Source organism: Oncorhynchus keta, chromosome 32 (genome assembly GCF_023373465.1).
Source record: "Oncorhynchus keta strain PuntledgeMale-10-30-2019 chromosome 32, Oket_V2, whole genome shotgun sequence".
NCBI lineage: Eukaryota > Metazoa > Chordata > Actinopteri > Salmoniformes > Salmonidae > Oncorhynchus > Oncorhynchus keta.
In genome coordinates, this window is record NC_068452.1 from 26,673,116 (window position 1) to 26,683,748 (window position 10,633).

General features: G+C 41.9%; 2 protein-coding genes and 1 non-coding gene across 3 annotated transcripts; all 3 read right to left on the bottom strand.

The window, feature by feature from the left end:
* Positions 1–62: 62 nt before the first annotated feature.
* On the bottom strand, positions 63–2,407 carry LOC118365459 (uncharacterized). The gene is made up of 3 exons (XM_035747692.2): positions 2,077–2,407; positions 1,544–1,708; positions 63–888 (listed from the first exon to the last, which is right to left on the bottom strand). The coding sequence occupies exons 1-3, from the start codon at positions 2,162–2,164 to the stop codon at positions 581–583; spliced, it is 561 nt and encodes a 186-aa protein (XP_035603585.1). The 5' UTR covers positions 2,165–2,407; the 3' UTR covers positions 63–580.
* Positions 2,408–2,567: 160 nt separating this feature from the next.
* Positions 2,568–6,823, bottom strand: plbd1a (phospholipase B domain containing 1a). Its single transcript, XM_035747694.2, has 11 exons — positions 6,595–6,823; positions 5,905–6,127; positions 5,739–5,822; positions 5,477–5,618; positions 5,234–5,374; positions 4,902–5,046; positions 4,278–4,478; positions 4,025–4,165; positions 3,727–3,912; positions 3,492–3,598; positions 2,568–3,410 (listed from the first exon to the last, which is right to left on the bottom strand). Exons 1-11 carry the CDS (start codon positions 6,653–6,655, stop codon positions 3,234–3,236), a joined length of 1,608 nt encoding a protein of 535 aa, XP_035603587.1. The 5' UTR covers positions 6,656–6,823; the 3' UTR covers positions 2,568–3,233.
* A 1,837-nt stretch (positions 6,824–8,660) lies between these two features.
* On the bottom strand, positions 8,661–8,733 carry trnar-ccu (transfer RNA arginine (anticodon CCU)). The gene has a single exon. It is a non-coding gene; the product is annotated as a tRNA-Arg (tRNA).
* Between the last annotated feature and the right edge of the window lie 1,900 nt (positions 8,734–10,633).

Below are 10,633 nucleotides of genomic sequence, written 5' to 3' on the forward strand. Positions count from 1 at the left end.
CAAATATATCCACAGGTTAATAGCCGTTGTCACCTTTACTTCTACATTATCTAAAAGTGAATTATAAAGTGAATGTAAATGTTATTCCAAATTTTTGCTCGTTTTAAAGTCATATTTACAACTGGTTTTACATTGACACATATATTGACACATTTCGACAAATTGCATAATTTCACTGCATTTGATTAATTACATGTTGTTTTTCCACATCATACACAAATGTACAGCACGACATATAGCCATATAATTGGCCAGATAATACCTTCATTCTAAAACTACCAGCAAAATCTACACAGAATAAGAGTTCAAATAGAAATATCCTATAACAGCCCTGTTATTATTGGAGTTAACCCAATCTACTCAGATTTGTCTTATTGTCTTTGACAATATTTAAGTATAGAAACACAAGTACATAGTTGTCTCCCATAGTATTCTCTCACAGGTTTGGTCTTTACTCCTACACCAACACAAATGTAAACACGTGCATCTAAATGATTATACTGTACCAACAATACTGCAAAGAATAAGTCTGTTTGCTTAACAATGGCCATGTGGTTTTATATGTCAAAATGATGTCCTCTCAGTCGGAGCATTGCACAGTCTTGGTGGTCACCAAAGCGGCATCCCCCAACTCAGTGGCAGGAAGTGGGATCCAATGCTCCCTCAGACCATTGCACATGAACATGCCGCCTACCTCCCCAAGAGAGCCACACACAGAGGCCCCGCTGTAGGTGGATACCTCCTGCCTGAAGCATGTTTGGGTCCCACCATTCAGCTGAGGACAGGATGGAGGGGCCTCCTCCTCTCTCTGTACCACGGCTGATGTACAGTCTCCCTCCACAAGTGGCAGGGCTTTAGCTGGAGGGTTAAGTCCTGCCTCTGGTTCACCTGGAGCAGAAACAAGCATTACCCAGCATTATTCTTCCTAACATGATAAAGAAGACCTATACTTCTAATCTGAATCATAGAATAATTGGCAGCAATTGGATAGAGTTAAGAAGAATGTTCTCTCGGAAAAGCAAAATTCAGAAATATATACAACAATGACGGCCCTCTACCCATCACTCAATTCCAAACATTGTTAAGTTAAATGGTTGTTCTATGTCTTCTATCCAGCTCAACACAGAGCGAACTGTGAGCAGGAGGGATGTAAATTGGGGCTGGTATTCAGGGCATGTATCCCTGTATGTAATGGAGCTAACCTAGTAATCTCATTACCATTCAGTGGTGTACTCACATGTAGTAAGTAGCAACTGTTGCCATTTGGGTGTTTATTTGTGTGTGTGTGTGTGTAAGTATGAGGTCATTGGGTGTGAAGAATACTTTTTTGGTCCTCAAAAACCAACGGATGCATGCTAAGAGTAAAATAGACAGTAGGGCAGTCCCCAGAGAGCCTATCAGAGGGGAACAGAAACTAGAGGAGCCTCGTGCTTAATTTGTCTTCAACCCCACTTCACTCAAATGGAAGCACTGAACAAAACACTTGCTGTGAAACAGATAAAAAAAAGACACATTGTCCATTAACCTCAATGGCATTCCTTACCTGCAGTGTGATTGCGCCTTGCCTGCATTTTGTATATGATGAACCATAGAAACATTGCCAGGATGGAGCCGTTCACTATGACGACCATTGATATCCAGACAGCTGGACTCACTGCCGGGTCGTACTGGGGAGGAACGTCGCTACTCCATTTTACAGGTGGGGATTCTGGTGGAAAAGGATGGCAAAGTCCCCATAATACTGTATGAATGACTATGCTGTATCCATCGCTAAGCCAATGGGGAGGATATATAGCTCCATATCAATGCCATGCTATAGAGAAGCCAGTGAAATAAATATTTTTCCTCTTGCAGACAATAAGTGAGGACAACCAAGATCAGGGCTCTATTCAATCTGTATCGCTGTAGAAATGGAAAGGTCATGTCCTATTGAGCAGACATCTGCAGTGTTTACCGTGAATGCAAACTCTGCTAACGTGGGAACATTGTCTTTAAATTCTAGTCACGCTGTAATGTTGAATTTCCCCGATATGGATTGAATAGATCCCTTAGACAAACCAGAGCAGTGAAACTCACCTGTGGCTGGCTTTGGCCTTATCAAGGGGATACAGGTGATGAGCAGTTTGTCCCACCTTGTGCCCGGATTACAGGTCTTCTTTGCCATGTTGATGTCTGGTCATGTAATTAATGCCCACACTAGAGAACCTGCTGCCTCACTCTGTCCTCATGGAGCTGTGTGTGTGTGTGTGTGTGTGTGTGTGTGTGTGTGTGAGCCAGAGAATAACATACAGTGAAACCATTTGGACCAGACATAGAGAAAGAGACGAGGGGAAAGAAAGGCCAACGGAGGGGAGGAGTCTCTCAACAGACGTTTCAGTTCTTCCTTTTGTAGGAAAGGATGAATCACCAATGTGTCCCAAGAGAGAGAGAGAGAGAGAGAGAGAGAGAGAGAGAGAGAGAGAGAGAGAGAGAGAGAGAGATCAAACCTGAACCAGAAAAAATCATATTTGACTGGATAAGATGTGTTCAGCTGAGGGTGCACATAAAAGTGAATAAAGATATGAAAGTTATGGCCACTGTTCAAATTTATTAACAATGTTCATAGAAAATACATTTCTGAAGAGCAGCTTTCCAAGACATCAAACAAGTAAAGTTCAAAGATATTCTTCCATGTATAAAAATAGAAACACCCACCGTAGCAGCAGGCCATGCAACAAACATGAGATCAAGAGCCCTGAGAAAAGCATTGATATTATCATATAGTGAATTCAACATATGACAACATGATTGTAAGTAGGTTCAATGTCAGGATTTGATTATAATACAAAGGGTACTGAATTTCAATCTAGGTTTAGGCCATTGACCTGAATTTAAAAACATAGTATTTGGCACCGAACAAACCAGGCATCAATCATTTTCTAAATTGATTCAGCATCTTTCAAAATATGTCTAAATGACGGCAGTACAGCAGCAACTCTTAGTCAATGTCACAAGACATAGGTCAACTGAGTGCATGAAAAAAGTAGGCAGGCTATTGACAAAACACACAAAGTAAGAATTCCTTGAAGCTTGATCATTATTGCAGCATTTCTCCCCCCTGAGGCTGATTTACTATGTTGGACTGTAAATAAAGATGATAGACTTTAATACTATCTGCATTAACCTCCCTCCACCATTACCCTAACCCCATAGGCAACTCTTCCAACCTTTTCCCTCCTCCCCTATGGAACCTCTCAGGGCATGAAGAGTGCAGGCTGCATGCTGATGAAGGGGAAGTCGTAGTGGTCTGGCAGACCCTGGTGAGCCGTGCTATTGAAGTCCTCCCAGGTGAAGGGAGGGAGGTCACCCTGCGTCGTGGGACCGTTCACCGCCTCCGCTCTGAACTCTTGCGCCATGTGGAAATCAGTCACCTACAGAGAGAGACAAATGTTTATTATATGATCTTAAAAGATTTAAAGATGGAACTGAATGAACGCTAGTAAAAGTTCTGCCTTGGTGTCATAGCATCCTCCTGGGCTGGGGTCTTTCTCCCTCAGGTCATTACGGCAACAGATGGACTTGCATGGGTCACCCTTGGAGTAGGGGTCATTTTTGTAGTCTGAAAAGAGAAAGGAACACAGTTAACAGCTACTCAAAATGAGAGCTGAGAGAACGTCGGGAGTAAATTAACTATAGGAACTAACTAAAAGCTAACCAGAGTAAAAAGAAAATGGAACGTAGGCGCACCGTTGTATCTCATGATGTGTTTGAGGGAGTCTAGGTCCTTAACCTCAGCCTGGTCCCGACGAAATATCTTGGCCCGGGGGCAGAGGTCATAGGAGAAGTCATCCCCGTACTCCTCCCACATCTTCCCATAGCCACTCAGGGTGTAGATCTTTGGGTGGAAAGGCACGTTATACGAGGGCCAGTAACCTGGGAAAGGAAGATCTTGCTCAATTACTATCTCCTCCAGGGATTTTTTATCTCTGCTAAGTTTATGCTTAAGATGTGCATCTATTGGCAGTACTATATCCGTGTTCCTCACCCCTGCGCAGGGCCCGAGTTTGGTCAGAGAACTCTACCAGGCCAGGAATCTGCTCCACCACTGTCAGAGCCCCATCCTCTATACTATGGCCCAGGGTCACTTTTCTCATGTCCACTATCATGTACTGGTTGTTATAGGTGCCTAGAGAGGGAGGGAGAGAAGAAATGTGTGGGGAAAAATGCATTCTGTACTGTACACCATTATCAGAGGGATAAAGCAGGACAAGATTTACTGTGTCATCCACCTCCCTCACCAGAGTTGTATCTGGAGAAGGTATTGGCCCACTGCTCCCCAGTGTGTGACAGGGAGTGGGCCAGACGCACCCTCTGCCAGGCCAGAAGGCTGTGGGGCGTGACCTGGGAGAAGAGGGACGTGTTGAAGACATTGTTGGTGGTCTGGGTCATCATCAGGCCACTGCCCAGGAGGTAGAAGTCATCCAGAGACACCAGGAAGCCTGTGTAGAGAGTGTTCTCACAGTATCTGTTTCTGTACTGATGAATTCTGAAGTGTGTTAACAAAAAATATATAATAATATATGCCATTTACCAGACGCTTTTATCCAAAGCGACTTACAGTCATGTGTACATACATTCTACGTATGGGTGGTCCCGGGATCGAACCCACTACCCTGGCGTTACAAGCGCCATGCTCTACCAACTGAGCTACAGAAGGACCACTACAACATTGACAGTTTTCATGAATCAAAAATATACACATTTATATGAAAATGTAGAGGGGCTACACCTAGCACTTCCAAAATATTGAAGTATATCTTCAGCCACGAGTAGTGGCCATTATACGGTGCTGTACCTACCTGGGTAGCTGCTGTACCTACCTGGGTAGCTGCTGTACCTACCTGGGTAGCTGCTGTACCTACCTGGGTAGCTGCTGAAGGACAGCTTGCCCGTGGCAGTGTGGGGCTCACTGAGGTGGAAGTCCCAGTGCTTGTAGATGCGCATGGTGGCAGCGTATGTATACCAGCTAGAGTGGGAAAACAGCAGGTTCTCAAACCCAGGGAGCATCTAGAAGGGGGAGAGAGAGACTGGTTTTGAGTGCAATAGAAACATTGATTTGTGCTAAATAGAGGGAAAACCATATTGAGTTCTACACAAAACTGATGTAAGTCAATAACAGATCCACACTATTTGATATCACTAATGATCTGTCCCGAATAAATCTCTCAATAGCAAGAGCAGAATAACCTCTAACCTTAATGAGGGCAGAGCAGTGGCCCATTCCGGGTAATTTGAAATTTCCGAGAGGAGGCTCAGTGCTAGGGACCAGGGCTGGAATCAGGTCCAGCAGATCTCCCACCGCATTCAGGAACTGGACAGCAAATAGGGACAAAGGCTAAAGTGGGGGAGACACCAGACAGAAATAGGTTAGAGATCACATTGTGCCACTGAATGAAGATCCATTAATCTATTGATCCATTTATAGATATCAGCGCACCTCTTTCCCTTGTTTCTTGGCCCAGTGTGCGACCCCCGCCTGAAGTCCGTCCATCTGGGCAACTATGAAGCCAGTGTGGTGCCACAGAGGATCAGAACTCCTGTTCAGTTTCACTTGCTCCCTGGTCCACGAGTCCTGCTTCCTGATAGAGCCATAGAGCAGAGCACATCTCAAAATCCTCAAATGACAGGATGTGGATCTGACCTGGCTTTTCACTATGATTATTGGATTTCATTCCTGAGGATAAAAAAAACCCACTCACACCATAAAGCGCTCCACTGGACCTAAAACTTTGGGGTCCTTGATCAGCTGGGGATACATGTTGGCGTAGTGACTAATCATTTGCCTGATGAAAAACAAAATAAGATTAAACATGACAATGTCGACCAGAAATTGAATTGACATGCAACAATGCCCAAGGCACTTACGGTGCAGTGAGGAAGCCCTCTAAGTATCCTGCAAGGAAGTAGGTGACCTCATCATGCTCAAGGGTCTCCCCATACCCTGCACGGATCTCCAGTACACTCCAGCCCGTTTGAGAGAGGCTGTCATTGAGGTATCCATATGCATCCCCCTCTTTTTCTATCACTCCTTCTTTCAGTTGTACAGTCTTATGTGTAGCATCCCAGTACACTGTGGCTGCTTTCATCTCTGTAAAGCAGGCAATTACACGTCAACTTTCAACAGAAATATTACAGAGTATTTCTTCCTATTAACATTATCAAATAAAAATGTATTGGTCATGTACACAGATTTACTGATGTTATCGCAGGTGCAGCAAAATACTTGTTTCTAGCTCCATGTGTGTAGTATAGCCAAAAAGTTACAAAAAAAATATGAAATGAATCAGAACGAAAAAAAGATGTGAGCTTTGGAATTTCCTGGGTTTATCGTTAATTTAAATGGATTATGTTCTGCATTTAATATAAAAAAAATGGTCTCGACCACAGTACAACCCTGTACGTTTCACTGTTAGTTTTGTCTAGCCCACATGTTATCTCTTTATTCTATGTCGGTAAACCAATTGTGACCCATCACATTAATTTACTGTGTTTTGATTAGCGCATTCGCTGTGTGTACAGTTCACAAAATAACTTCGGCTACAATGTATCACCTACCATCAGCACTGGCGAAAGTCGCAGCAACATAGAAAAAAAACAAAAGACACAGCCTCTTCATTTCTTTTCGAAGTAAATACAGATCATAAATGCGTGATTTACAGATATGAATGTTACCTGAATAAATCACACTATTCACAAAATAAAAACAGTAGGGAACTGAAAGTCTGGTTCAAGTTTATAGTTTCCTTATTGGTGGAGCCGGTGGGGAATTTATCACAAACGTGTTTTGAACAACATTAGCATGAGCAACAATAGTGGAATCAGTTATTTGCCTTCAAAATAAAAGTTTGCGATTGAAACTGATTCAAACGGATCAAAATAGTGGAATCATACCACAATTGGATTAGATAGTCCTAAAAAGGTTTGGAATGTTGTTATATAAATTCAACAAAAGACAATTATTCGTTAATTTGACAAAAAAAGTTAGTTGAAATTGCACTGCATATGTATTTAAATTCAGAATTGCATTAGGGGCATACTTGTATGCACTGTACAGCAGTGGTGTAAAGTACTTAAGTAAAAATACTTGAAAGTACTACTTTAAGTAGTTTTTGGGGTATCTGTACTTTACTTCACTATTCATATTTTTTATACAACTTTTACTTTACTTCATTCCTAAAGACAATAATGTACTTTTTACTCAATACATTTTCCCTGACACCCAAAAGTACTAGTTACATTTTGAATGCTTAGCAGGACAGGAAAATGGTCCAATTCACACACTTATGAAGAGAACACATGGTCATCTCTACTTTCTCTGATCTGGCAGACTCACTAAATACAAATGCATCATTTATAAATTATGTGTTGGAGTGTGCCCCTGGCTATCCGTACATTTTTTTGACAAGAAAATGGTGCTGTCTGCTTTGCATAATAGAAGGAATTTCAAATTATTTCTACTTTTACTTTTGATACATAAGTATATTTTAGCAATTACATATCCTTTTGATACTTAAGTATATTTAGAACCAAATACTTTTAGACTTTTACTCAAGTAGAATTTTACTGGGTGACGTTAACTTTTACTTGAGTAACTTTCTATTAAGGTATCTTTACTTTTACTCAAGTATGACAATTGGGTACTTTTCCCACCACTTCTGTAATTACTCACCACCACTGCCTAACCTATGGATGGTGCACTCACGAAATGGGGTATCAGCCTCTACTCAGTGACTCTTACAGAACACAACTATAGTTACATAAAGGTTCAATAACAACAACAAATATATATATACATTTTGGTTTGTTGAGTTTACACAAATATTAGCGTCTTAGCTCTTATTGCTGGACTTTGACTGTGGGAATTCACCACGCTATTCAGCCTACTGTGCAAACTCTTCCCAGTTGTGTTCTGTGAGTTTCACTGAGTAGGCTAATACCCCATGTCTGGGTGCACAATCCATAGGTTAGGCTGTACAGAGCATAAACTGTATATATGTCTTCAATGCAATTCTAAATTCAAATATATCTACAATTTATTTTTTTCTTCTTCAAATGAACAAAAAATTGTTTTGTTGAATTTATATAACACCATTCCAACTGTGTGTAGATTTATCTAGTCCAATTGTGGCATATTTTCAGTATTTTTATCCGTTTGCATCCGTTATAATGACGGACTTTTATTTCAAAGACGTACTTGCCGATTCCACTATTGTTGCTCTCGGGAATGTTGTTCATGACACACACGTGAATTTATCTCGATTGGTTACCCTCCGTCTTGGATTTCTCACCAGATGCAAGATCCCATTGTATCAGCCTACAAAGTGAAACAACTACGAAGTCATTACAATATATCTACATACGTTACCAAATACATCATACAGAATACGATTAATGATATAATCATAACTTTATTATTGTGTTATTGACTGTACGTTTGTTTATGTGTAACTCTGTGTTGTTGTTTTTGTCGCACTGTTTTGCTTTATCTTGGCCAGGTCGTCGTTGTAAATCTTGGCCAGGTCGCAGTTGTTCTCAACTGGCCTACCTGGTTAAATAAAGGTGAAATACATTTGTAAAAGAACTCCAATGGCTGAAAAGGAAATTTGACGCAAAAAGTAGTCCACCCCAGATGGGACTCGAACCCACAATCCCTGGCTTAGGAGGCCAGTGCCTTATCCATTAGGCCACTGGGGCGCATGCGAACCAACTGGCGGGGAGGTGTCATTTTAAATTTGCGTGACACGTGCAGACACATGCCAAGCAGATGTTATTGCGGGTGTTGTGAAATGTTTGTGCTTCTAGCTCCAACAGTGCAGTAATATCTAACAAATTACATAACATATACCCAATACACAAATCTAAGTAGGAATTAATTAAGACTATATACATATATGGCAGAGCGATGTCAGAGCAGAATGGACGAAGATACAGTAGAACAGTATAGAATATAGTACATACATATAAGATGAGTAATGCAAGATATGTAAACATTATTAAGTGACTAAGATACCATAGATAGAAAACAGTATATACATATGAGATGAGTAATGCCAGACATTATTAAGTGACTAAAATACTGTAGAATAGTATAGAATACTGTAATTATGAGATGAGTAATACCAGACATGTAAACATTATTAAAGTGACTAGTGTTCCATTCCTTAGTGGCCAGTGATTTCTAGTATATGCCTATAGGCATAAGACTCTAGTGTGCTAGTGATGTAACAGTCGGCTGGCCTTGATATAGGAGCTGTTTTTCAGTCTCTCCGTCCCAGCTTTGATGCACCTGTACTGACCTCGCCTTCTGGACGATAGCAGGGTGAACAGGCAGTGGCTCGGGTAGTTGATGTCCTTGATGCTCTTTTTGGCCTTCCTGTGACATCGGGTGCTGTAGGTGTCCTGGAGGGCAGGTATATTACCCCCGGTAATGCGTTGGGCAGACCGCACCACCCTCTGGAGAGCCTTGTGGTTGCGGACGGTGCAATTGCTGTACCTGGCGGTAATACTGGTGCAACCAATTACCTTCAGAAGTCACAGAATTAGTTAAATAAAGTACACCTGTGTGCAATCTAAGTGTCACATGATCTGTCACATGATCTCAGTATATTTACACCTGTTCTGAAAGGCTCCAGAGTCTGCTACACCACTAAACAAGGGGCACCACCAAGCAAGCGGCACCATGAAGAGCAAAGAGCTCTCCAAACAGGTCAGGGACAAAGTTGTGGAGAAGTACAGATCAGGGTTGAACATTCCACAGATCATTAAAACCATTATTAAAAAATGTAAAGAATATGGCACCACAACAAACCTGCTAAGAGAGGGCTGCTCACCAAAACTCATGGACCAGGCAAGGAGGGCATTAATCAGACAGGCAACAAAGAGACCAAAGATAACCCTGGAGGAGCTGCAAAGCTCCACAGCAGAGATTGGAGCATCTGTCCATAGGACCACTTTAAGCCGCATACTCCACAGAGCTGGGCTTTATGGCCAGAAAAAAGCCATTGCTTAAATAAAACAATATGCAACCATGTTCGGTGTTTGCCAAAAGGCATGTGGGAGACTCCAAACATATAGAAGGAGGTACTCTGGTCAGATTAGACAAAAATTTAGCTTTTTGGCCATCAAGGAAAACACTATGTCTGGCGCAAACCCAACACCTCTCATCACCCCCGAGAACAACATCGCCACAGTGAAGCATGGTGGTGGCAGCAACATGCTGTGGGGATGTCTTTCATCGGCAGGGACTGGGAAACTGGTCAGAATTGAAGTAATGATGGATGGAGCTAAATACAGGGAAATTCTTGTGGGAAACCTGTTTCAGTCTTCCAGAGATTTAAGACTGGGATGGAGGTTCACCTTCCAGCAGGACAATGACCCTAAGAATACTGCTAAAGCAACATTTGAGTGGTTTAAGGGGAAACATTTAAATGTCTTGAATGGCTGAGTCAAAGACCAGATGTCAATCCAATTGAGAATCTGTAGTATGACTTAAAGATAGCTGTACACCAGCAGAACCCATCCAACTTGAAGGAGCTGGAGCAGTTTTGCCTTGAAGAATGGGCAAAAATCCCAGTGGCTAGATGTGCCAAGCTTA